The following is a 24,063-nucleotide window of genomic DNA, read 5'->3' as shown; positions in this document are numbered from 1 at the left end:
GAGGAGGCGGCGGCGGCGGCGATGGAGATCCCGCCGCAGGAGGCGCCGCCCGGGCCGGGCGCGGACGGCGACGCCGAGGAGGCCCCCGCCGAGGCCCAGTCTCCCAGCCCCGCATCGTCCCCCGCCGACGGACGCCTCAAGGCTGCGGCCAAGCGCGTCACGTTCCCCTCCGACGAGGATATCGTGTCCGGAGCGGTGGAACCCAAAGACCCCTGGAGACACGGTAGCTACCGCCGGGGCGCGGGGGCGGGCTGGTGGCGGACCGGAGTCTGTGCAGCGCCCGGCACGGAGAGGGCGCTCAATAAGTTGCACCTAATGAGGATTTAAGGGGACTGTCGTCAGTTTAGAGCTGCAAGATGTTAGAGACGGGGTGCCTATTGGGTTGGGAAGGTGAAAAGTAGCTGGTTTATGCCCCCCCCCCGCACAACCCCCCCTCCCGACGCTGAAGGCGATCGTTTTAAGAATGAAAACGATAAGCAGTTAAAGTTTGGAGGTTTGGGAGATTGATAGGGCGGTAGTCTTTGAGTTCCTAGTCCGTCCGTCCCCCCACCCCCCCACCGCCAAGGATAAAGAGAGCAGAGAAGGAAGAGTGGGTCAGCATTGGCGGTGAAAGGGCAGGTGGAGTTTGACGGGCTCATAGAGGTTAAGTTGCTGGTCTGCAAACCTCGGGAGAAGGGGTAGTCATGTTGCTCACTTTTTTGGCTGAAAGGAGGAAGAGGAATAAACCACCTTGGCCTGTGGCACTGGAGGAGTTGGTAAAGCCTGGGGTTGGGAAAAGGGAGTCAAGGTAAACAAACTCTCAGAAAAGGAGCAGAGTTTATGGTCACTTTGGAGGTGGGTGAGATAGTGGGAGGAGGTGGTAGATCTTGACATTAAGAAAGAGAGTCACTGCACTCCTTTTCTTCTTCCCAAATGGAAAGTAAAGCATTATCAGTCATTAAGGAGCAGAGGAACTTTGGGGTCTGGGTATAGAGGTCTCTTTAAAAAAAATATTTTTCCCCCCCTAAGAAAGAGTTGGGGAATTGGGAGTTGTTGGAGGTAGAAAGTGAGTGCCTGAAGAAGTTTGCTAGCTTGAGATCTTGGGAGAGGGAGCAAGTCTGCAGAGTCTAGGTCCCCTGAAGGTCAGATTTGTGTTGGAAGTGAAAGGGCAGCTGGAGTGTGTGTGTTTTACCTCTAAGACTAAAGTTGGAAAGTCACTCAGTAGATGAGTGGCGGCGTTGAGTCCATTTCTCTGCTGGCGAGGCCAGTCTTGCCAGGGTGGAGCCCATGAAGAGAGGGGTCACAGACTGGTCCTGGCTTGATAGAAGTTGGTCACTTGGCCCCAGGAAAGAGGAGGCACTGTTGCTAGTCTGTGCAGTGGAGGAATTGTGGCTTTTGCGTGAGAGTGGGGTACAGGGTAACTGGAAGCTGAGCACGTAGGTAGCCTGCCATAAATGCCAGTCTGGCTAGTTCTTGTTAAAGAGACAATTTATGATTGTTGGCGTCGAGAGCCAGCCACATCTTGGGCTCTGGGCCCCAGAGATAGGTGTCACTTTTGGGTTGGAGGACTTGGGCTGGCAGGGGAAGAGTCAGGTGGGGCTCTGGCTATAGCATGGTACCCAATTCAGGGAGTTGAGAGTGGGAGAAGAGAAAGACCTGGATAGGCAGAGTAGGGTGGTAGAGGGCAGAGGTTCCAGTTCAACTCCTGACTCCCATTTACCCACTTCATGACCTCAGGCTGGTTACCTAACTCCTCGGAGTCTCAGTTTTCCCGACGGTGAAGTGGGTGATAATACCCCACAAAGGCTTTCAGGGAGGATTAAATATGGTTGTGTATGAAAAGTAATTGGCCAGGAGGAGCTTTCATCAAGTTGCAGTTATTGTTGGTCATTTTTGGGGTGACTTTGGGTGACATTGGTCATTTTAGGGGCCAGTCCAGAGGGGTCAATGCATGTGCTTGGGACTTGGATGTTTCTGCTTCCCAGGCCTTCAGGAGCGGGACAGAGATGGTGGTCAGTTTGTGGGCCCGGGGCAAGCAGAAAGGAAGATGAGCAGTTTGTGGGCTGGAGGGCCATGGTGGGGGCGGGGGAAGCATTGGGGCCGGGGGGCGGGTGCGCTGGAGGCAAGTTTCTGGTGTGCAGGTTCCCAGAAGAGGAACAGCTGTGTGTAACCAGCTGTTTGATTTTGAGTAAGCTGTTTTTCTTCTCTGAGCCTCCTGTTTCTTTCTCTGCAAATGGAGGTGCTAATTTCTACCACGGGTAGTTGTGAAGATTAAATAAAATAGTCTTTGTAGATTCTTGCCACAGAAATAGCAGCTGCTGTTACCCAGGCGGTGAAGGAGTTTGAGGGGAGGGAAGAGTGTCAAGAAAGAGGGGTCACTTGGAGTCTGGCTGGGAGGGGCTGAGAGGATGGTTGCTGATTGGCCTTCTCCCGGTAGGGGGAGGTGGGAACAGCTTACAGGCTGGGGGAGTCTCTCATTTCTGAAGTTTAAAGGACAGCAGGGACTGGTCAGGACTCACACTCCGGAGGAGTCAGTGGGTCTGAGGTAGAGCGGTGATGACATGGAGAAGTTGAGAAATCCATTTACGGGCTGGCAGGGTTGGTCTGTCTCGGCTGCGGAGAGGGGCTAAGGGCTCAGGCTGGCAGTGAAGGAGATGGGGGATCTTGGTCCCCAAGCAGGGGAGGGATCATGGGTGACCTCGATGAGTTTAGACAGTGGGATTTGCAGGACAGGAAATTGGAAGGCCTGTCAATGCTTAGGAGCAGGTGGCTAGCCTCTGTGCCTGGGGAGGACAGTGAGTTGCTGCCTGGCTTGGGACTAGGGAAGGTGGAGTATTGCCAGGCCTTAGAAGAGGAAGCTCAGTACAGAAAGTTGGGCCAAGGGGGTTACCTAGTTGGGAGGCCAAAGTGTCTTCACTGGAGGCTGCAGAGAGGACTTGGTTTGTCTTAGAGGAGGGGTGGGAGATATGTTGGGCTTGGTCTTTAAGCCGTGGGAAAGCACAGGGTGTGTCATTCGAGCTGTGGTCCTAGTGGAAAGCGTGGTGGAGGAGTCATTCTGGGGCCTGCTGTGGTGCTGTGACCCCGAGGTCAAGGGTGAGGGGGGAGTTGGCCGATCTGATTTGGGAGAGAGGTCATTCAGAAGCTGCTCTTCCATCCCAGAGATGGGGAAGTTGCCTGAGCCAGGGGGTGCAGGAGCATCCCCGAACTAGAGGAATCGGGGGCCCAGCACAGGTGACCTTTCAGGGAGGAGAGCTGGGCCAGGTCCGCACTGGAGTGGTGGCCCAGCTGGCTGGGAGACTCTGGGGGTGTCTGCCTGAGGGCGAGAGCCCCATCAAGCCCTGCCCCAGGTCACGTGTTGGGGATCCGTGCAGGTGAGACGATCTGGAGTAGAAGGTCCCAGGCCTCTGGGGCTCAACCCAACCCAGTGCTCAGGGGGGCCTTGTCTGGCTCCACCTCACATAGTGCGTCCCTGCGCACCCGCCCCCGATGCTGGAGTCCTGCTCATTTTCCTCGGGGCGCTAGTGGCCACCTGCTGGTGCCACCCATGCTCGCTTTCATGCTAGGGGTCTCTCCCCCCACTGCAGTGGGAGAGCAGATGCTGTCTGTCCTTGTTTCCGCTTTCTTGGCCTCTCAGAGGACGTGCGGCGATTGTGGTTGAATGAGCGCCGGTGGGACTGTGGACAGCTATTCTGGAGGGGGTGACAGCGGGCCGCAGCTGGGACCTGTGTAGCCAGAGTGCCTCCCGGCCAGGCTGGCAGCCGTGTGCCACGGCCTCTGGCAAGGCCCCTGTTCTTGCTGAGCTTGTTTGTTTCCTCATCTGTGAAGTCGTGCCCCCTGCCCTGCTGACCACCCAGCACGTCTGAGCAGATGGGATGAACCCAGGCGGGCCGGCGGGGGGCCGGGGGGGGGAGACGGGCAGGGCCTCCTCCGCAGGCCAGTTGTGCATAGACGGGAAGTGAAGCCTGGGGAGGAGGCGGGGTGGAAATTGTGAGTGGAAGACGCTGCCTCAGAGCTGCCAGACTGGCCACCTGTGGGCTCCACTGGTAGGCCCCGGGGTAGAAGTGATTACCGGTGGAGGAGGGGCTGGCTGGCTGCGCCCGACCCCATGGTGGCAGGCCCCGTGGTCCCAGCTCTCCTGAGGGACTTGTGCCAGGGTGACCTGCAGGAATGACCCAAAGCTCAGCTCATCTTCCCAGTCCCACGAAGGCTATGTGGGAAGGAGATGTGGGCTCTGCAAGACAGGTGTCAGACACCTGTGTCCAGTGGTGTGACACTGGCCGCTGTGTGGGAGGCTTGTCTCCCCTCCCTCCAGTCCTGCCAGTGACTCATTCCCCACTCCCAGACTTCTGGCCCATCAGAATCAGTCCTGCAGTGGTTGGGGGGGGGAGTTTTGCCCACTAGGAAACTCCTTCTGTGACATGTCTGCAGGGTGAGGGGGCTCCAAAGATGAGGCCCCCTCTGGCCACCTGAGTTTGGGGGTTGGAAGGGGCAGTGGGGGCAGTGGCCATGGTGTTCTCAAATGGGGGTCAAAGGGGGTGGACATGCTTTACTTTTGGTTCTCCTTGAAACCTGTGCTGTAGATATGGGCCTTGGAACTGGTTTGACGGGTAGAGATGCACCTGTCAGTGGTAGAAAGAGGCCCTCCGTTAAAAGACTCAGCTCAAGGAGTGCCTGGTTGGCTCAGTTGGTGGAGAGTGTGATTCTTAATCTCGGGGTCATGAGTTCGAGTCCCATGTTGGATGTAGAGATTAAAACAAACTGAAAAAAAAAAAAAAGACACTCCCCTCAATTTAGCCTAAGTGGTGGTGTTGCTGGAGACTAGGATATGGGGTCGTGGGGCGGGCAGCTTTTGACGCTTTTGTCCAGATTTCCATCTGGGCCCAGCTTCACATCCTGCTGCCAGCGTTGACACATAATGTGCCATGTGACTTTGGCCAATTGTTCTCCCTGCCCGTGATGTTTCTGTCTATAAAATGCAGCTGACAATAGTACCTTCTCATAGGGTGATCGTGAGGATTAAGTAAGATAACAGCCCATAGTGAATGCTCATCTGATGTCTCCCTCGTTTGTCCTGTCATCACCAGGTCCCACCAGCTTCCTGTCTCTGTTGTGCGTTTGCACTCATCTTTCTCCCCAGCATCTCCCGCATCAGAACCCTGCTGTCCTGACCCTGACTGAGCATGAGAACGACCTCAGGCTCCAGGCCTGATCCCATCTGTTACAAGCTGGGTGACCCTGGGCAACTTGCCCAACCTCTCTGAGCTGAAACTAAATCAGCATGTCTTGGCCCACTAGCCTGAGAGGCGGCAAGGGTACCCAGATTCTAGACTCAAAGCGTTCACCTTTCCAGATACTGGCCGATGACTTTGAACGAGTCACACCTCCTTCCCAAGCCTTTGTCCTGTCTGTAGCATGGACCGCACCACCCAGCCCTCTGCGCTGTCGGGCGCTGTGCTGGCAGTGTCGTTGTGCCAGGCTGGGTCCTTCGCACACTCAGACTCCGGCGGACTGCCCTCCTTCTTTGCACCTCCAGCTCTATCTGTGTTCACATCGTATTTCCCTCTTCAAGGGCAAGGGCTGTGTGCAAGTCCCCTCTGTGACCTCAGCCTGGCTCACAAGAGGGCCCGGGCAGTGGGTGAATGTCAGGGGAGTGAGGCTGTCCTCACCTCTAATAACCGGACGTGGTGGTATTTGGGAAAAAGCTTTCGGAGGAGTCGATCCATTCTGTGCCAGGGGCTCTTTCTCAGAGATCTGCAAGCTGGCTTTGGTGTCCACCACGAGCCCCCAGAAAGAGCGCGCAGACTTAGCGGGCAGGGGGCGATAAATAGCCCTTGAGTGAATGAGCCAGTGGAAGTGCGTGTGGGTGTGTTTCTGGGAGCGAGGCACTCGTGGCTCTCCTCCGTCTCACGCTCCGAAAGTTAAGAACCGTGGAGCCAGATGCCCCGGGCTGGCCTGGCTATGACTGAGGCAGCCTTCTGGAAATGGGGGCCAGGAATCTGTGTTTCTAGAAAGCTCCCCAGGTGGTTCTGACAGCCAGATGTGGCTGTCCTTCTGCTCAGGGCTCAGCCCATTCAGTACTCAATCCCAAGACTGCCTTCCAGCCCTCGCTCGGTTCAGGGGTGGCGGGGGTTGACCTCATAGACTGGTTTGGAGCAAGTTGACATGTGTGACTTGAGGTAACTGCAGAAATTTGAGCTGGGAAGGTGGCCAGCTGCGGTAGCACGTAGAGGAGCCCGGCTTGAAATCCCTGCTCTCTGGACGACCTTCATGGTCACCACTCACTGGCTGCCGCGTGCCCCCCACGGGGCTAAATGTCTTGTCTCGGTTACGTCTCACAACCACCCCAGGTGCTGTACTTCTAATTTTCAGATGAGGAAGTTGAGGCACGGAGAGGCGATGTGACACACCTGCGGTCCCAGAGCCAGTAGGCGGTCCTGTACCCTTCCCCGTGTACGGGCTACATGAGCTGCAGCAAGTTGCTGCGTTCAGTTCTGCGGGCCGTACGGTTTCTTCATTTGTAACCCGGAACCATGTACGAAGTGGGGACAGTTCTAGCCACGCGCAGTCATGGCCGGGACGAGAAACCAACCGAATAAAGGGCCCAGCCCCATTGACGACTCAGGGTGGGGGTTCACTGTGGCTCTTGGCAGCTCCAGAGTCCTGGGAGGTCCATGCGGCTCCTCTGTCCTCAGCATTAGGTCCTTGTTCTGACCCTTGGCCCGAGTTCTTCTGTGCTGCACAGTGTCTGGTACTTGGTAGCTCAGTACCTCCTGGTTGAATGTGTGACTTGTTACCCCATGGCCAGCCGTTCATTTAGCAGGGCATGGCAGTGCCAGGTGTTAGGGGGCGGGGAGTGAGACAGACGCAGTCCATGCCTCCCTGGAGGTCACAGTCGGGTAAGGGAGACACACAGTAAACAATTCTAATCAAACTAGGGTGCCCAGGACTCTGATTAGGAGGAGCTCACAGGCGTAGTTGGGCAGGCAGGCGGGCAAAGGTGGCTTCCTGGAGTGAGGGCCATCTGAGGCCCAGAAATCCCAGGAGTCAGCCAGGGAAGCAGCTGGAAGTATGCACCGAGGGCTGGAGGCAGAGAGTGAGCCAGGCGCATCTGAGAAAGCCAGTCTTCCTGGAGGTGGGGGCAGGAGGGTCAGAGGAGAGCTGGATGAGGCAGGAAAGAGACCACCCAGCTGGGGCCTCAGAGGCTGTGTTAGCCTCAGGGCTACAGAGGACTTTAAGAAGAGATATGCCTGGTATTTTTAGCAGAACTTTCTGAATGGTGTGAAGGGGGTGAGACCGAGGCTTAGAGACCAGGGAGGTGGCCCTGCATGAGGTAATAGCTGACATTTGACTTCATTGATTGACTCCTTGGCTTGATCTGAACTTCCCCTGCCCCCCAAAGGTTTTGCCATTGCCAGTGTTTCTGTGACACTTGTAAGCTGACAGTTTCCCCCATCCGTTCTCTTCTCGGATCTCCGAGCACCCCCTCCCAAGTCAGTTCATCCTGCTCTTGGGTGGGGTGGTGGGCAGCTTGCAGACTGCGCATTCGGGTGCCTGTACCTCCCCTGTGTGGCCTCAGCAAGTGGCTTCACCTGCACAACCCCTGTAGACCCCACGTTTCCTAGATCCAGAAAGTTCTAAAAACTGTCCCAGACAGACCCTGCTGGGGTCTTAGCATAATAGAGCTGTCCTGTTCCTCTTCTAAAATCCAGGAAGTTCTGAATCCAGAGCACATCTGGCCCAAGGGCCTTCAGTAGGAGACCATGGAGTCCTTAGTGCACCTCATTCCCCAGAATGTGAAATGGTAGCAACACAAGCGACCTCCCAGGGCTCGGGCTTTGGAGCCACTGGGCCAGTCCAGCTCTGCCCTTAGGCGAATCACTCAATTTCTCTGCATCAGTGTCCCCATTTGTATGGGGATTGAGGATTAGATTTTTCCGTACTTGGAAGGCGACTGGAACAGTGACTGGCTATTATAGACAGTCGGTAAAGATTGGATGAAGTGGAATGAGGTCATGCCCCTGTTGTGCGCCTGCCTCGGCTCCCTCCTCTCTAAAAGCAGGAGGGCAGCCTCACCTCCCCAGGCTAGATGGCACAGGCCCAGGTGTGGGTTCAGCTGTGTGAATGTGGCCATGTCCTGGAACATCCCTGTGCTACACTGTCCCCGTTTGTGAAGCCATTTTGGCAGACGTGTCTTTCAGAGCTTTCAGGCTCTCTGGGAAAAGAGCCAGGCCTGGGGCCTCTGCACCGGCAGCACAGCCCAGCGTCAGGTGGCTCTGCTGAGAATGCCCGGGGTCCTGGGCATCACTGCTCCAGGCAGGCGCTGGCACTGCGCGTGCTGACCCCAGGTGCTACTGGCGTTAGGGAGCCCGTGGCCCCTCTGGCAGCTGGAAGAAGTTTGGGGCAGCCCTCCATGGCTGGAGTGGCACCGGAGGCTGGGGCCTGGAGTGTGTGGGAGACGTGGAGGGGTCCGCAGTTCCAGGAAGGGGTTCAGAGGCTGGATGCCCGAAAGGATTACAGGCATCATCGTGCCCTGGGTGTATTTCCCCCCATTTGGAATACTGTTCCATGAAGGCAGGGCCCATCTCAGTGTGGCTCCCCTCGCTGTCCCCAGAGCCCTTTGCAGTGCCTGGCACTCTGCAGGCCCTCACTTCGGATGGATTGGTGGTGGATGGAGGTACACAGTAGGCGCTCTGAAGTTATTGCTCTGAAGTTATTCTCACCTGCTTCCTTACTCTGTAGCTGGTGCGGAGCTGTTGCCTCAGGTGGGGGTGGCGGTTTGGAGGTGTCTGCTGACAGCCACTAGGCTCATGTGATTCGCCTGACGCCCTCTTCCTTTCCAGCAGAACCCTGCGTCTGGAGCCCTGCGGTCTGATGCTCCGGGGAGGGTCTTGTTGGATTCCAGCTGGGATGTCTCCTGGCCGGGTGGATGGGCTCCTCTTGGAACCCACTGGGGTGACTCGTGTGCCACCTTCACACCCACCCCTGCGTTGCTCCACTCTTAGTCTCCTGCCAGCTGTCGTCGGCCATGTCGAGGCGGCGCTGCTAGCATTCTGTGTGGCCCTCCTCTTTCTGCAAAGCAAAGCACCTTCACAGCTGAGCTCACTGCCTTCCTCCCAGCAGCAGGCGGCTGGGCGGGGCTGCCAGGAGATGCAGGCAAACACGGGGAAGCGACCCAGTGGGAGGGGTCATGCCCCTGGATGAGTGGCGGGGCTGTGATAATCTCACGGAGCCCTTACCAGGTCTAAGCTCTTCACATGCATCTACTCATTTAATCTTTGCAACAGCTGGAAAGTGAAAGCCAAGGCTCGGGGAGTAGGGGGAGCCATGTTCAAACTAGAAGGAATGGTTCTCTTCCTCTGCTGTGTTCCCAGAAAGCCTCTGAGGACCGCTTCATAACCACAGGATGGATTCACGCCTCTGAGCCTGGTGGGAGGCCCTCCCTCCTGACCCAGGGACACCGATTCCCTCTGCTCAGTGTGCCCCTGGCCAGTCCCCTGCCTTTCCTGACCGACTCCTCCTTACCCTTCCCAGCTGGCTCAGACGTCACCTCCTTGGCACGGTCCTCCCTGGTCCCCAGACAGAGTGCTGCTGTGCTCGCCCAGGTTCCCGTGATGCCTCAGGCTGTTGTTATTTGTTTGGGTCCCTCTCCCCCCACTGGACTCAGACGCTCCACGAGGGAGCACATCTTGTCCGTCTGGCTCCCCAGAGGAGGCACACCACTCAGCACACCCAGGCACCTTAGGGACTCAGGCGAAGTGGGTCTGCTAATGCGTGCCCCAGTCTGGGTGCCTTGGAGCCCTCGAAACCAAGTCGCCGGGGCCTCAGAAAGTCGGGGGCCCTGAAGAGCGTCAGGGAAGGAAGATAATCTGTCGAGGGAGCATTTGTTCACGCACCCATGTATTCATTCCTCGTGGGCACCCACTCACTGTGCCTGCGGGGTGCCAGGTGGTGGGGTCCTGACTGTTGCCCCTGCTCTCTCATTGCCCCCCCACCCCCGCCCATGGTCAGGCGGGCAGACCTGGTTCCTCTGTCGCTTCACATCGTGCTCTCTGACCTGCAACCCCCAGTCCAGAGTCCCTGCACCAGCTTAGGAGGCTCGGCGCCTGCCACCTTCACTGACCACGACTGTGATTGCCCTTCTGCCCTGGGTTCAAGTGTGGTGGCTTTCTCTCAGTTCCTAGAACATGCGAGGAACTTCCACATCCTGTCCTGGAATGCTAGCCTTGCTGTCACCGCTCCAGTTTCTCCTTCGGGTACCAGTAGACCCTTTCTTCCTGGCTCTCTGAACCCCCTGTCAGGTGGTCTGTTTATCTGTAGGCCTGCTGATACTCTCTCTTGCCCCCTAGACTGTGAGCATCATTGAGGCACGGTGGCTTTGGTTTTGTGCCTCTGTATCCCCTGGGGCCCACACCATGTGGCACTGTGCCTGGCTCTGAGCAAGAGCTTATATGGCAGGTGGAGAAGGAAGCAATATGTGATGGGGGGCCTTGGGTACTAGACAGGCCCTGCCCTCAAGTAGCCCAGGTCCAGAAAAGGAAGTGTGAAGATGGGAGGGTGCCTCTGGTGTCCCCCTGCCAGAATTGGGAAGCTAGCCAGCCTGGTAGAGCCAGGAGAAGCCGTGTTTGCTGTTGACTTGCTGTGTGTTGTTGCCCTCTCTGTGCAGAGGCGTCCGAGGTCCTTTCCCACCGTGTGTGTTCCCCATCTCTCTATGTAGGTCACCCCCACCATTTAGGGAACCACATGGGTCCCAGGACCTCCTCTCCATCATGGCATGGAGCTGAGAGAGGCCGGGTTCTGCTAACTGGTCTGCCTTTCCACCTTTGGCAGGCGACCTGATTCCCTGTCCCTCCAACAACAAGATGTGACAGGAGGGAGGTGAAGGATGTCAAGGTTGCAGCCACCCAGCTCAGTCCTCCATCCTCCCCCTCCTTCCTCCATCTCATTCTTTGTTCTGTAACTCCCTTCTTTCCCTGGGTGGGGTCCTTGCTTCCTGATCCAGCTCTCCCCACTTTCATCAGAATACCAGGAAGTGCTGTGTTCCCTGGGGGAGCCTCCTTCCTTGCTGGGCCTGGGCTCAGCCCTCAGGATCTGCCATGCTAAGTTTTTCTGGGCTCCCTGTCCCAGCTTTGCCCACTCTGGGTGGTCCCTGTCTGGTGACGGTCTGTCTCCCGCAGTGGACTGTGAGCCCTGGCAGGGCCAAGGCTGTCTCAGTCACTGTGTCTCAGGCACCGAGCGAATGTTCAGGGAATGTCATAACATTAGGATGGAGTTTGGGGGGCAGTGGGTATGGGTACGGCTCAGAGAGGATGCCCTCATGGAGCCCTGCTTAGAGCTGCCGTGTCCGACAGCAGCTTGACTGGTCCCCGGGGAAGACATCCCAGGCCAGTGAGCCCAGGGGGTGGAACAGGCATCCGAAGGCAGGCCTCTGACTTCCTGTGCACCTGCCAGCTGTTGGCTCCAAATGCCTGTGCTCACTACCCACCCAGCCAAGAGAATCCAGGGCTAGCACAGGCCCCTTCCGCATTTCCAGAGTACAGATTATCAGAGGGGGAGGGGTAACCTCCTTGTTTTATAGATGAGACAGTGGGCCAGAGAGAAACGGCCTGGAACGCAGGACTGGGCTCCTGCTGCTCTCCTCAGCCATCTCTGTAGCTTTGAGGCACAAAGCAGCTCATCCTGGGGAGACCTGCCTTGGGTACCTGGGGCCCCCCAACCGGCTGTGTGAGGTTGGCAATTAGAGAAAGGATTTGTGCTCTGGGAAAATGGAGACTCCCCATCTCTAGCCCAGCACAGAGCTCCATGAGCTTGTTGGCTGCCAGGGTCTTCGTTTTCTCCTCTCCTGTCATGGAACTGGTAAGGGGGGTTGGGGAGAGGGGTGTGTAGTCACCCTGGAGGGTGATGATGGTTGTCACTAAGGAAAGGATTGCTACCTTGATCCCCTGATTTTATTTTATTTTTTTTTAAAGATTTTTTATTTATTTGACAGAGAGAGAGACAGCCAGTGAGAGAGGGAACACAAGCAGGGGGAGTGGGAGAGGAAGAAGCAGGCTCATAGCAGAAGAGCCTGATGTGGGGCTCGATCCCAGAATGCTGGGATCACGCCCTGAGCCGAAGGCAGATGCTTAACCGCTGTGCCACCCAGGCACCCCATTGATCCCCTGATTTTAAAAGTGAGGTATGTTCATTGTAAAAAACAAAACAAACTTGGAAAGTCTAATGAAAATAAAAAATGACTTGTTAATTTCACCATCTGGAATTTTCTTAAGGGCTTGATGGGGCTGTAATTCACACATATTTCACCTGTTTGAAGTGTATAGTTCATTGGCTTTCAGTTGTTAACAGAGTTGTACATCTACCGTCACAGTCGATTTTAGAGCATTTCATCCCCCGCCCCGGAAACCCTGCACCCCTTAACCACCACCCTCCCCAACTGCTGTCTGTTTAGATTCCGGACGTTTCATATAAATGGAATTATGCATCACACAGCCCTTTGTGTCTGGCTTTTCTCATTCCGCGTGGTGTTCTCGGACCTCCCCTCATCGTGGCACATGTCAGAACCTCGTCCCTCGTCGTTGCTGAAAAACGTTCCACTGTGTGACTGTGTCACGTTTTCTTTCTCTTCACCTGTTGGTGTAGTTTCTGGCTGTGGTGAATGATGATGCTGTTGTGGATGTCAGGGTCCGAGTTGTTGTGCACGCACACTTTCGCCTCCCGGGAATGAAAGTGCCGGGTCACGCAGCGGCTCTGATACCCATTTGAGCAGCCGCCTCGCTTGATACTCCCTCCGCAGCGCGTGAAGGAAGGTGCTGAGTCCTCCACATCCCGGGTAACTTATATCTGTCGTCGTCGTCTTTTTTCTACTCCCGACGTGGGGCTCAGACTCACCACCCCGAGTTCAGGAGTGAGCAGGAGTCCTGTGCTCCACCGACCGAACCAGCCAGGCGTCCTGGCATCTGTCCTTCGCATTCTAGCCGCCCTACAGGGTGTGAAGCGGCAGGCGCTGAGGTTTGGATTTGCATTTCCCTGATGGCTCATGATGTCGAGCACCTTTTCACATGCTTCTCAGGCACTGCTGTATCTTCTTTGGAGAAATGTCTGTTCAGATCCTTTGCCCATTTTAAAATTGGATTGTTTGTCTTTTTATTACCGAGTTGTGAGCATTCTATATATGTTCTAGATGCAAGACTTTTATCGGGGAGATGATTTGCACCACCTGGAATGTTTTCAACATTAAATGCCAGAGCATTTCCTTTCCATCTCTCTTCTATGGCTATGTGCACTGCCACAGATAGATAAAAATAAAACTGGGAGGATGCTCTGTATACGTTTGAATATTCTGTTTTCACTTCAGTTTTCTCATTTTTTAAAAAGCAGGATTAAAATCCATCTTTGGGGCATTGTAATTACTTCTAGCCATTTCCACATTGCTGAGCATTTGGGTCCTTTCCCATTTTCAGTAGCATAAATAATGCAGTGACGTTCATCCTCGTCCATAAATCTGTACGTTCATTATGGGGAGCTTTCTCAGAAGAAATTCTTAGAAGGTGGTTTTACCAGGTCGGAGGGTAGGAACCGTTGAAACCTTAGATAAGATAGCATCTGTGCCGGCGTAGGACCGTAAGCCTTGAGTAACAGGACTTGGTTTTATCTCTTAATTTTCTTTTTTGGTTGAATGAATGAATAATATTTGCATTGGGTATCTTGATGCCAAGATGATGTCTTGTTTTTTGTTTTGTTTTGTTTCAGAGAGAGAGCATGAGGGGGGCGGGCAGAGGCAGAGGGAGAGAGAATCTTAAGCAGGCTCCAGGCTGTGCGTGGAGCCTGCCACGGGGGTTGATCTCACGACTCTGAGATCACAACCCGAGCCAAAATCAAGAGTTGGACGCCCAGCCAACCAGGCCACCCAGGCACCCCAATGGTGTCTTGTTTTAATGAGCATTCCTTTGACTGGTAGTTAAACCTATTTATTGTTACCATGTTACATTCTTTGGGAGTTCCTTCTTCATGCTCTTTGCCCATTTTTGTTTTGGGACCTTTTGTAAGGACTCCTTCCCTTTGAAAATAATTGGCTCTTTGGAATTTTATTGTACTGGTGTCTATTTTTCCTCATGTATCATTGGCCTTGCTGGAAAGGGTAGGGAGCGGAGCAGAACACCACTTTCCTTCTGTTTTTATTTTTTTAAAGGTTTTATTTTTAAGTAATCTCTGTAACCAACATGGGGCTCAAACTCACAACCCCGAGATCAAGAGTCGCACGCTCCACCCACTGAGCCAGCCAGGTGCCCCTCTTTCCTTCTTAAAAAGAATCCTTTCTCCCTTGCTCTTTCACTGGATCTGCAGAGCACAGTGTCCGTCCCAGCTGGAGCGGCTCCGGGTGGAGGAGCTCAGACGACCAGGTCCGAGAGCAGATGAGGTGGTATCAGCCTGGGTCCTTGGGGTGGCGCAGTGTAAGAGGAAGGCGCTTTAGGGGCGACCAGGCCGAGGCCAAGCAACAGTAGAATATAAAAAGGGTCCCTGTTAACGCAACTGTAGCTACTGTTTGCTGAGCACCAGGCTGAGGGACCTGGTGAAGCTGGTGGGGCCCTTCGTTTTGTGACTTGGAGCCATCAGTCGCTTCTGGAGGTCGTGCTCCTTTGCAGAAGGTGATGGAAGCCAGAGCAGCCCTGTCTTGGTCCCTGGACACATCCAGTCTGCCACAGCTGCAGGGGCTCAGCAAGTACGAAAGCCCAGAAGTCCAGCTCCTCCTGCGGCCAGGGCCACCATGTTTTCAGCACCCCACGGGTGAGGGTCCTTTTTATCATACGCCATCAGCCCTGAGTAGCTCCCCGATCCCTGTAGAATACCATTTCCTGGCCCTGCGGGATGTGGTTCCCGCTCACGGCTCCTGCCTTGTCTCATGCCACCCCCTCGGATTTCTGGGTTTTGCTCCATCACCCACATGCCAGGCCTCTGTGCTGCCTCCTTCCTCTGCCTGGGAGGGTTTCCCCAACTTCGGTGTGCTTACTGTTTGTTGACACCTGCTCACTGTCTTCTGCCCCCCCGTGCCCAGGTGTAAGTGGCTTGGGAGGGGATGTGTGACGGTTGCGTTCACTGGGGCCGACCTGGCATCTAGAACAGGGCCTGGCCCAGAATAGGCGCTAGAGGGATATTTGAAGGAATGAATCTCTGACTCTTACTCATTTTTTAGGTTTCAGCTTACACTTTTCTTTTCTCTTACGGGTTTGTCCTAGGTCCTTCTTCCAATCTGAGTTTGCATGCCCCTATTTTTCCTACAAGAGTGTTTTTTCTAATAACTTGCTGGGTTTTTTTTTTAAGATATTATTTATTTATTTGACAGAGAGAGACATTGAGAGAGGGAACACAAGCAAGGGGAGTGGGAGAGGGAGAAGCAGGCTTCCCGCCGAGCAGGGAGCCCGATGCGGGGCTTGATCCCATGACCTGAGCCAAAGGCAGGCGCTTAATGGCTGAGCCACCTAGGCGCCCCTAACTTGCTGTTTTTAATTGTATGTGTATTTGTCTATCCTCTTAGCAGTTACTCCCTGCGGGCAGGGATCAGAATGTTTTGTTCTCTGTTGTCTGCCTAGCCTACGTCATTTGGTAGGAAATGGAGGAATGAATATATCCTTTAGTTACCAAACAGACCTCATGAAGGTAAGCGGTGTGGCTCACCTTCTACAGATGGAGAAACTCAGGCTGGGCAGCGAGAGGTTCCAGGCACCCAGTTTCCATCCCCGGAGCCTTAGCTGGACCAGTAAACAGCTCACAGTAACTTGATTTTAGTTCTAAATCAAACTCCCCCAGTGCCTCTGCATCCGGCTGGCCATCTGGTGCCCCTGACCGGAAGCCTGAGTCGGGCAGCCCGAAATAGCCCGCTTGGTTCTGGCAGGGCTGGTTGTCCCCTGATGAGCACCGACTTTCTCAGAGGCCCCCTCACCGAGCTTGGCCCATAGCCTACCTGGGATTTCAGTGGGTGGCAGTGATGAGAAGCCGTGAGCCACTGGGCGACTTGCAGACATTTTTCAGGCATGTCGGTGCCCCCAGCCCTTGCTGGTTTCCTTGCCCGTTTGGTTCATTTGACCCTGACAGTGACCTTCAGTTCCCCAGAGGCGCCATCAGCTCTGTCTCCACAGAGTTGTGCACGCTGTTCCCTCTGCTGCTACGCTCTTCTCCCTCCCTCTGCTTTTTAAATTATTGTTATTAAATTCTTTTCTGGGCATGTGAACTATATGTGTAACATACACGTAAGTGTTAGAGTGCAATGTAATGAGGACCTCTGAGCCTACCTCCCAATTTAGGGATGAGAGCATTGCCATTAACTCACCTCTCCTTCTGGGTGGGCGGGTGGAGCTCAGAGCTCCGAGACTACTGTCCTGAATGTCTGAACGTTAGGACTGTCGTGCCTTGTGGGGTTTTGTTGTTGTTGTTGTTGTTGTTGTTGTTTTCTGTGATTTTAGTTTTAAGTAAGCTCTACACCCACCGTGGGGCTCGAACTCACAACTCCAAGATCAAGAGTCGCATGTTTCTCCGACTGAGCCAGCTGGGCTTCTCTTTAAGTTTTAGTGTGTGTGTGTGTGTGTGTGTGTGTGTGTGTGTGTGTGCATATGGAGAAGTATGGTGTTCAGTTTTGCTTGTTCATGAGTTTCATAAAAATGGCATTGTGTCACGAGTGGACTCCTGGGTCTTGCTTTTCCTCTCGACATCCTATTTCCCAATTTCATCCGTGTAGGTGCTCTAGAACCTTCCACTGTCTGACCGTGCCTCAGATTGTCCATGTGCTGTGGGTGGACATTTGGGCTGTTTCTGCTTTTCAGTATTACAGACTGGTGCAGCTGTGAACTTTCTGGTACATGACACCTGGGTTCTGAGCAAGAATGTGTCGGAGGCACAGACGTAGGAGTGGGGTTGCTGGTCGTCGTTGGTGGATCCATGCAGCTTTACAGGTCATGGCAGACTCCCCAGTGGCTCTTCCCTCTGTTACTTGGCTACTCATTCTCCCTGGCTCTCCTTCCCACCTGTCTGGGGAGCACCTGCCATGTGCCAGGTACAATTGTGTTGTGGGGTGCAGTGGTGAAGGACACTCGTTCCCTGCACGGGCATGACAGTGGTGTTGGGTAGCTCTTCCTCCGGCAAGCCCTCTCTGACCCCTCGACGGGGTCCAGCACTCTCCTGGGCTCCCCTGCCCCAGCCCTGGCCACTGTGGGTCGTCGCCGTCTGGAGACGGGTCTCTACCCGCTCCTGGACTGGGAGCCCCTTGTGGACTGGGATGAGAGCTGTTTTGGATGCTGTGTCCAGCATCACTCCACACAGAGTGGGGCGCCGAGCAGGTGTTCGGTGAAGGATCTGTGGAGTTACTGCTGAGACACTCATCCTTGAGGCAGGTGGGATGAAGAGGAAGAAATGGTGGGGCGTCTGGCCCCACCCACTTGGTGGAGCATGTCACTCTTGATCTCGGGGTCATGAGTTCGAGCCCCATGTTGGGTGTCGAGTTTACTTAAAAATTCAAAAAAAAAAAAAAAGAAGAAGAAGAAATGGAGTCCAGGATCCCGTACATGTCGGAGGTGGACCTGAGCCCCAGGCCCATTTGGCCCAAAGCCCTGCGTGTCTCCAGGGGGCTGAGCACACCGGATGCTTGGATGTGGACGTGTGCCCGGCTCTGTGGCAGGTAGAGAGGCTACAGCCTCAGCCTCGGCAGCTTAGGGTCGAGTCACTGCCCACGTGCTGGCTCCTCTGACAGCGTGCGGGGATGCGGCAGAGGTGCCTTGAGAAGGGTGAGGTCCGCCCAGTCCTCCGGGAATTCGAGAGCGGGCATGGATTCTCTTGAAGAGGGCTGTGCGAACCGCCACACAAAGTCGACAAGGCAGGAGTCGTGCGGTCCCGGAGGACTGTTGGGGCTGGGTGGGGTCATCGTGGGCTGGAAGATCGCTAAGAGCAGCAGTCATCGTGTGGTGCTTGCAGAGCGCGGGGTGGGGGGGGTCCGAGCGCTCTGCGTGCTGTGGCTCGTTTTCTCCTTCCCAAATCCCATGAGGGAGGTAGAATTGTTGCCCCATTTTACAGGTGAGATGGAGAGGGTGGGTCCAGCTCACCTGGGGGCCCGCCCGGAGCACCTGGTGGAGGGTTCTCCCTCCCGTGCGCCGGACTCCTTGCGCCAGAGCCGTGAGACTGGAAGCAGCGGCTCCCTTTTACAGACAGGTAGACTGAGGACAGAGCTGCATGGCCCCCAGCGCCACAGGCACACCGGAGTGGGAGGCAGTGAGCCTGGGCGGTTCCTCCACCCCCTCCGTCCCTGCGCCTGCTTACCGGCCACTCTGTTGGTGCTCACTTGTCCCCACGTCCTCACTTCAGTGTCCTCGGGAGCCCAGCCCTGGGTAAATATTTGCCTACGGGCCGACGGGAGCGTGTGTCACCAGTATTTCTGGGCTGCGGGTGGCAGGGGACAGGTGGAGTTGGGGGCAAGCTTACCCTGAGCCTCTGGCTGGAGCTGATGGCTTTGTTTGCCCTTTGCTCATCCAGCCCCCCTCCGAGCTGTTGCCGAGGTGTCAGGCCCTGGCCCGGTGATGACAGCGGCCACTGTTTACCAAGCAGCAACCAACCCCATGCCAGACACAAGTGATCTCAGTGGTTGCTTCTAGAAGCCTCTGTGGGTGTGTGTCTTGGTCTCATTGGCTCCATTTTCCAGATGCGGAGACTCAACGATAAAGAGATTAGGGCCCTCTCCTGGGACATTTGGGGTCTGTTTGTCAGGACCAGAACTCCCTTGGAGCTGCATGAAGTAAATGAGGGTGTTCACTGGGAGGACATGGGGTCCTCTGCCAATTCCGAGGGGTTCTGAAAGCCAGTAGGAACCAGGACTGGTACCAGATGCCTGGGCCCTATGCGCTTCTGATTTGTTTCTCTTTTTATCTGGTCGTGGGCCAAAGAAGCCTGGCCTTCCGGGTGGCCAGGACAGGACTGATGAGTCCAGGTGCCTGCCCCAGGCAGTTCATGCGGACTTAGCAAAAATCCACATCCTTCCTATCTAATGGGGCCTGAGAGGGCCCGTGTCACCCTTGTGGGGGCAGGGGGAAGACCTTAGAGAAGGGTGCCTGGGTCCTGCAGACACTGCAGTGTGATCAGACTCCGAGGGCCATGCCCTCAGCACCAGGCTGTACTGTTCCGTGTGCTGAGAAGGTGGATTCCGGTCCTGAGGTGGAAATCACCAGTGTCCTCAGATGTACGCATCTCCTCGGGGAGCCCCTTCCAGCTGGGGGCTCACGGAGGCTACAGAGGACCCCCACATACATCCCAGCAGAATGCCCTTGGTTAGTGGGGCAGTCCTAGTTACTTGTGTTTTGTGGGTGTCATTAGTCTCTACTCACCGTGGGATTGGATGTGTTTTCTTGGCGGTTCTGCCAGCCTGCCAGCCGGCATTGACCTCTGTGCCCAGGTCTGTGCTGGGGACACAGCAGCGGCCAAGACAAACCTGGCCCTGCCTCACAGGCTCGCTGTCCAGAGGGGAGGTGAGAGAAACCAGTTGGCCGAGCAGCCAGTGGAGCCATTCTAGAGGGACAGAAGCATGTGGAAGGAAATGAGCCAAGGGCTGGGATAGAGAATAAGGGAGTGAAGCCGCTGGGTGGGTACCTGGCCTGCATAAGAGTATTGAACGTCACAGCTAGTCCATGGGGCCAGGTCACCCCCTACCCCACGCCTGATGAACTGAGCTTTGAAGGCAGGCCTGCCTGCACGGTCTTGTCTGGCCTAGCTGTGTGTCTTTGGCAAGTGCTTTCCCCACTCTCCCCCCAGCCTCGGTCTCGTCTTCTGGAAAGGGTGGGGGAGGGGGTCTGCACCCTAAATGGTGGTTGTGGTCAGGAGGATGGCAAAATGTGTTAAAAGCAAGGACCGTGGAGCCAGACTGTTGGGCTTGAATCCTCCCCCTTCCCTTTATTGGCTCTGTGACCATGGGCAGGCTGCTTCATTTCCCCCTGCCTCAGTTTCCCATTTGAAAAATAGGGATAAATTATTAAAGCAGTAAATGAAGTAAATTTAGAATTAAAAGTTGCCTGTCACACAGCTGGGACGTGGGTGTTTAGTGTGCCCTGTGCTCCTGGGGATCCAGGGATTGGGGCCTTGACTTCCCCCTTCATTCAAGAGCACCACTGGCCTTATCACGCTCCTAATGTGTGAGGCTCTGTAGGGGGCCTGAGGTAAATGCTGTGATCCGCCTCCTTCCTCTGCCCCCAGAGACTCCCAAAGCTGCCGGTTCCTCTGATCTCACGTGTTTCTGTAACAGGATCTTCATTCAGTTGGGCCAAGTGGCTTGGAAGGTCAGAATGGGAGGCAGGGGGAGTGAGGCAAGCCCATGGCACCTGCCATCTGTGCCCTTCACTGGAGCGGGCAGGTTCTCCCAGGGCCCTGCCCCTTCCTGGCTGCTCGTGCTAGCCCAGCCTGCCCCGTGCAGCTGGCCGGCCGCATGCAGCTCCAGGCAGGACACAGCTCCCGGCAGGCAGGCAGGCAGCGCGGAGAGGAGCCACTTGCCTCCCAGGAGGGGGCAGGAAAGAGCACCACCCACGAGCTGAGGCCATCTCCTGTCCAGTGCAGTTGGGGTGTCCTGCCCTTTGTCCCGTGGGTCCCTAGGGAGAAGGAAGGGAGACTTTGCTCCGCCCACAGAGCGAGCCATCACATTCATTCCTTCGCAGTGATTTCCTGCAGCGAGTCCAGGGACCTTGGGGAGCATGTGTCAGTGGGAAGGGCGCACTCTGCTGGGGAAGGTACCGTTTCCAGCTGCAGCGTGACGTGCACGCTCCTCTGGTCCCTCTGAATTACTGACAGGCTGATGGGGATGGAGGAAGCTTGAATGATTGTTCACTGGGAAGAATTGCTCGTGACCAGGGTGCCTGCCTTTTTCCTGGCGAGTCACAGGCAGAGATTTTTCCAAATAGGCGGAGCTGCTAGAAGTCCCCACCCGGCCCTCTACCTACTGGTGGAGGCAGCTGCTCCCCTTCCCTCTGTCTGTGCCGTGTCCCCGCCCCACTCTGTGTCCAGGCCTCTTGGCACCCAGCGGCTGTGCCCCAGAGTCCCCTCTAGTATGCTGATCTGTTCCAGGTCCGGGAAGAAGCTTCCAGTCTGGCAGGATGGGGGTTGTCCCCCAGGGGCAGTGGCTTCAAAGCCCAGGGCATCAGGGGTTGTAATGGACGGGGCAAGGGCGCATTTCACTTTTTATCGTGGCTTTGGGGGCGGCCATGAGGCCCATGAAGGGGCGGAGTGCCTTCATTCCCGGGTTCCTGAGCTTTTCACTTGCTGCTTCGTCTCTGTATTAGTTTTGTTAGGGTGGTTTTTTTGGTTTTTTGTTTTTGAGTAATCACTACACCCAGCATGGGGCTTGAACTCACAACCCCGAGCTCAAGAGCCTCACACTCCACCGAAGGAGCTGCCAGGCGCCGCCGCGCTAGTTTGCTTTTTAACAGTGAGCACAGAGCTTTATTTTCTCTGTTTCATGAAAGGTAGCCTTCACAAGCACACCATTCTGCACCTAGCTGTTTTTCAGTGAGTGTATCTTGGCTATTGTTCCCTGTTGGCTCAGAGCAAGGGTCCTCCTTCTCTGCGGCCGCAGAGAGTTCCGGTGCCTGAGCCGACCAGGCCTTTATCAGCTGCTCCCCTGTTGGCGGATCGTGCTGGCGGGCCCCGTTCTGCCTGCACAGACAGTGCTGCAGTGAAACACCGGAGCGGGGTAGAACTTGCACCTTTGCGAGGGTGTCCGTAGGCTGTGTCTCCAAGCGCGGAACGGCTGGGTCGACGGGTATCTGTTTGGATTTTGGAATTCTGACTGGTGTTGCCAGATTGCCTGCCGGTGGAAGGGCTTGTGCTGGTTGGCATATTCAGCAGCCGCTTGAGGGCACGCCTGCTTCCCAGTGTTACCAGTACCCCTGTCCAGCGTGTGGGCGTTGGCCTGTCTGGTAGGTAAAGAATGGTGTTGGCTTACTTCTGTTTCATTTGTAACTTCCCTTACTCTGGGATCACTGAGCGTTTAAGAGTTTTAACACACGGTTTTCTTTTTGGGGAACAGACTGAAAGAGGCATGCTGGTGGCTGGCACGGAGATGTAGGTTAGAGCCCACAGCCAAGCCAGTCCAGTGCTCAGGGAGGGCAGACGTGGAGACCGGCAGACGAGGGCCAGACCTTCCCTCTGCTTCCAGCTGGAAAAGTGTCCTTGGGCGAGTCACTTTCCTCCTCTGGACGCTTCTGGAAAGCTTCCCAGGGCTGTTGGGAGGCATAAACAAGGTCAGGCTTGTAAATCAGTCTGGAAGTAGGTCCCAGGTGGTGGCTCCTCAGAAGCATGGAGAGGCCTGGTGACTACCCGTGCGTCCGGAGGGGCGTGGGGAGGCCTTGGAGGCGGGAGCAGGGCCGCTCTGTGCACGTGGGCAGCATAAGATACCTGGTTCTGGGGGCACAGGGGCCAGATGGCGCTGTGTCTGTGGAGCTGGTGGGGCCTCAGGCGCCTGTGCCCTACCTCCTCCCTGTGTCGGGCTCTGGGAGGCTTGGCTCTGCCCCGGTGCTGCCCCCCCGCGCCAGCTTTGGGGCAGCCCAGGCTGTGGGAGGGATGTGTGTGGCGTTTCAGGAGTGCACGAAGGAGCCCGATGCCTGATGAAAATGCTTGCAGGGCATTTGCCCTGGTCGGCTTGGGGCTGAGCATGTGTCCATCCGTGACCTCATCGCAGCCAAGAGACAAAACCTTCCCTGAGTCCGCCCAGCTGGCCTGGGTGGAACTGGAGACTCAGACTCCTGTTTTTTTGACTCCAGAGACCGAGTCTTTGCCCCGCCTGTGTTCATTTGTTCCAGCAACAAATGTTTATTGTGCACCTACAGTGTGCCCTGTGCGTATGCTTCTGGGGATACTTCAGTGAACAAAAGCAGTAAAACCCTTCTCGGTGCCTCGTAAGCAAACCAGTAGGAGTATAAAGCTTTGTTAGGTCGTGAGAAGTGCCACAGAAAATGCAGCAGGATACAGGGGTGGACAGTGACAAAGGCGACTGTTTCTCTAGGGGGGTCACAGAAGGCCTCTGAGGAGGTGATGTTGGAGCAGAGCCCCGCAGGCAGGCAGGGAGGGAGAGAGCCGTGGAGATAGAAGGTGGAAGGGGGGCCCCGAGACTCTGGGTGGAGGGGCAGCAGGTGCAAAGGCCCCGAGGCCTTATGAACAGATGGCTCTGTCCCTGATGGAGATTGAGTAGGGACCTTGACTGCTGGGCCAGTTCTGCTCTCCTGCCTCTTCTGCGTGTAGGTTTCGCCACCCACTGCTCTAGGATGACAACCCTGTCCCGTGCTTGGTGACTGAGACCCTCCGTGGGTGCCCCCACCTCTCGCACACCCCAGGCCTTCCTGATCATGTGGCTCCCTGCCCAGGTGCACTGTGCAGTCTCCGTGCCTGTACCTGGTCACAAAGTTCCCTCTGCCCAGGATGCCTTTCTCTCTGCTGTCTTGCTCTTCAAGTCCTCCTCTCTGAGACTTCCTAGGCGTTCCCTTCCAGCAGATCCCAGTCTGCCTACCCGCCCTGCCTCCATGTTCCCTCCCTCCCCCCCGTTACACCCTGTGAGGCTGCTGTGTGATTGCTTTGGGCTTTGTCTCCCTGACCATGCAGGGAGGCTCTGGGGTAGAGCCGGGGTGGAGCTTGGTGGCTGCTTGTTTGGGAGAGGGGGGGTTGGAGGGAAGAGGGCTGTCCCGGGACGGGACGAGAGCACACCAGGCTGGTCGTGCCCAGCCACTGTGCCTACTCGGGTCTCAGCAGCACCATGAGGAGCCCCGGAGGGTGGCTCTGCTAAGGGACAGGACTGGCTCTCCAGATCCCGGCCACCCTAAAGAGAAAGACGAATTCTTCTGGCAGCCTTCCCGACCTGATACTAGAGAAGGCTGCATTTCTAGGCCCCAAAACCCGTTGGTCCAGCCTGCAGTTGAGGGTCTGAGGACCTCAGGGCACCAAGGTTTGGGCGGGGGGCGCACTCCTGCCTTTGACCATCCCTCCGCCTCTTCTCCGCTTCGTGAGGTAAGGAGAGCATTTAGTGTCATGAGAGGTCCCCGCTGTGTGGCGGGCAGTGGGCTGGAGCTCGCCACTCTGCAG

At 55.9% G+C, this 24,063-nt stretch overlaps 1 protein-coding gene across 1 annotated transcript in view; it reads left to right on the top strand.

Annotated features, from left to right (window-relative positions):
- Positions 1-24,063, top strand: part of PPP1R37 (protein phosphatase 1 regulatory subunit 37) — a 44,176-nt gene that overhangs the window by 4,692 nt on the left and 15,421 nt on the right. The window contains exon 2 of the mRNA XM_034637846.1: positions 7-223. Within this exon, the coding sequence (XP_034493737.1) occupies positions 22-223 (202 nt within the window). The 5' untranslated portion in view covers positions 7-21. The remainder of the gene's footprint in view (positions 1-6; positions 224-24,063) is intronic.

This window comes from Ailuropoda melanoleuca, chromosome 12 (assembly GCF_002007445.2).
Source record: "Ailuropoda melanoleuca isolate Jingjing chromosome 12, ASM200744v2, whole genome shotgun sequence".
Taxonomy (NCBI): Eukaryota; Metazoa; Chordata; class Mammalia; order Carnivora; family Ursidae; genus Ailuropoda; species Ailuropoda melanoleuca.
This window is presented reverse-complemented; position numbering and strand designations above follow the sequence as displayed.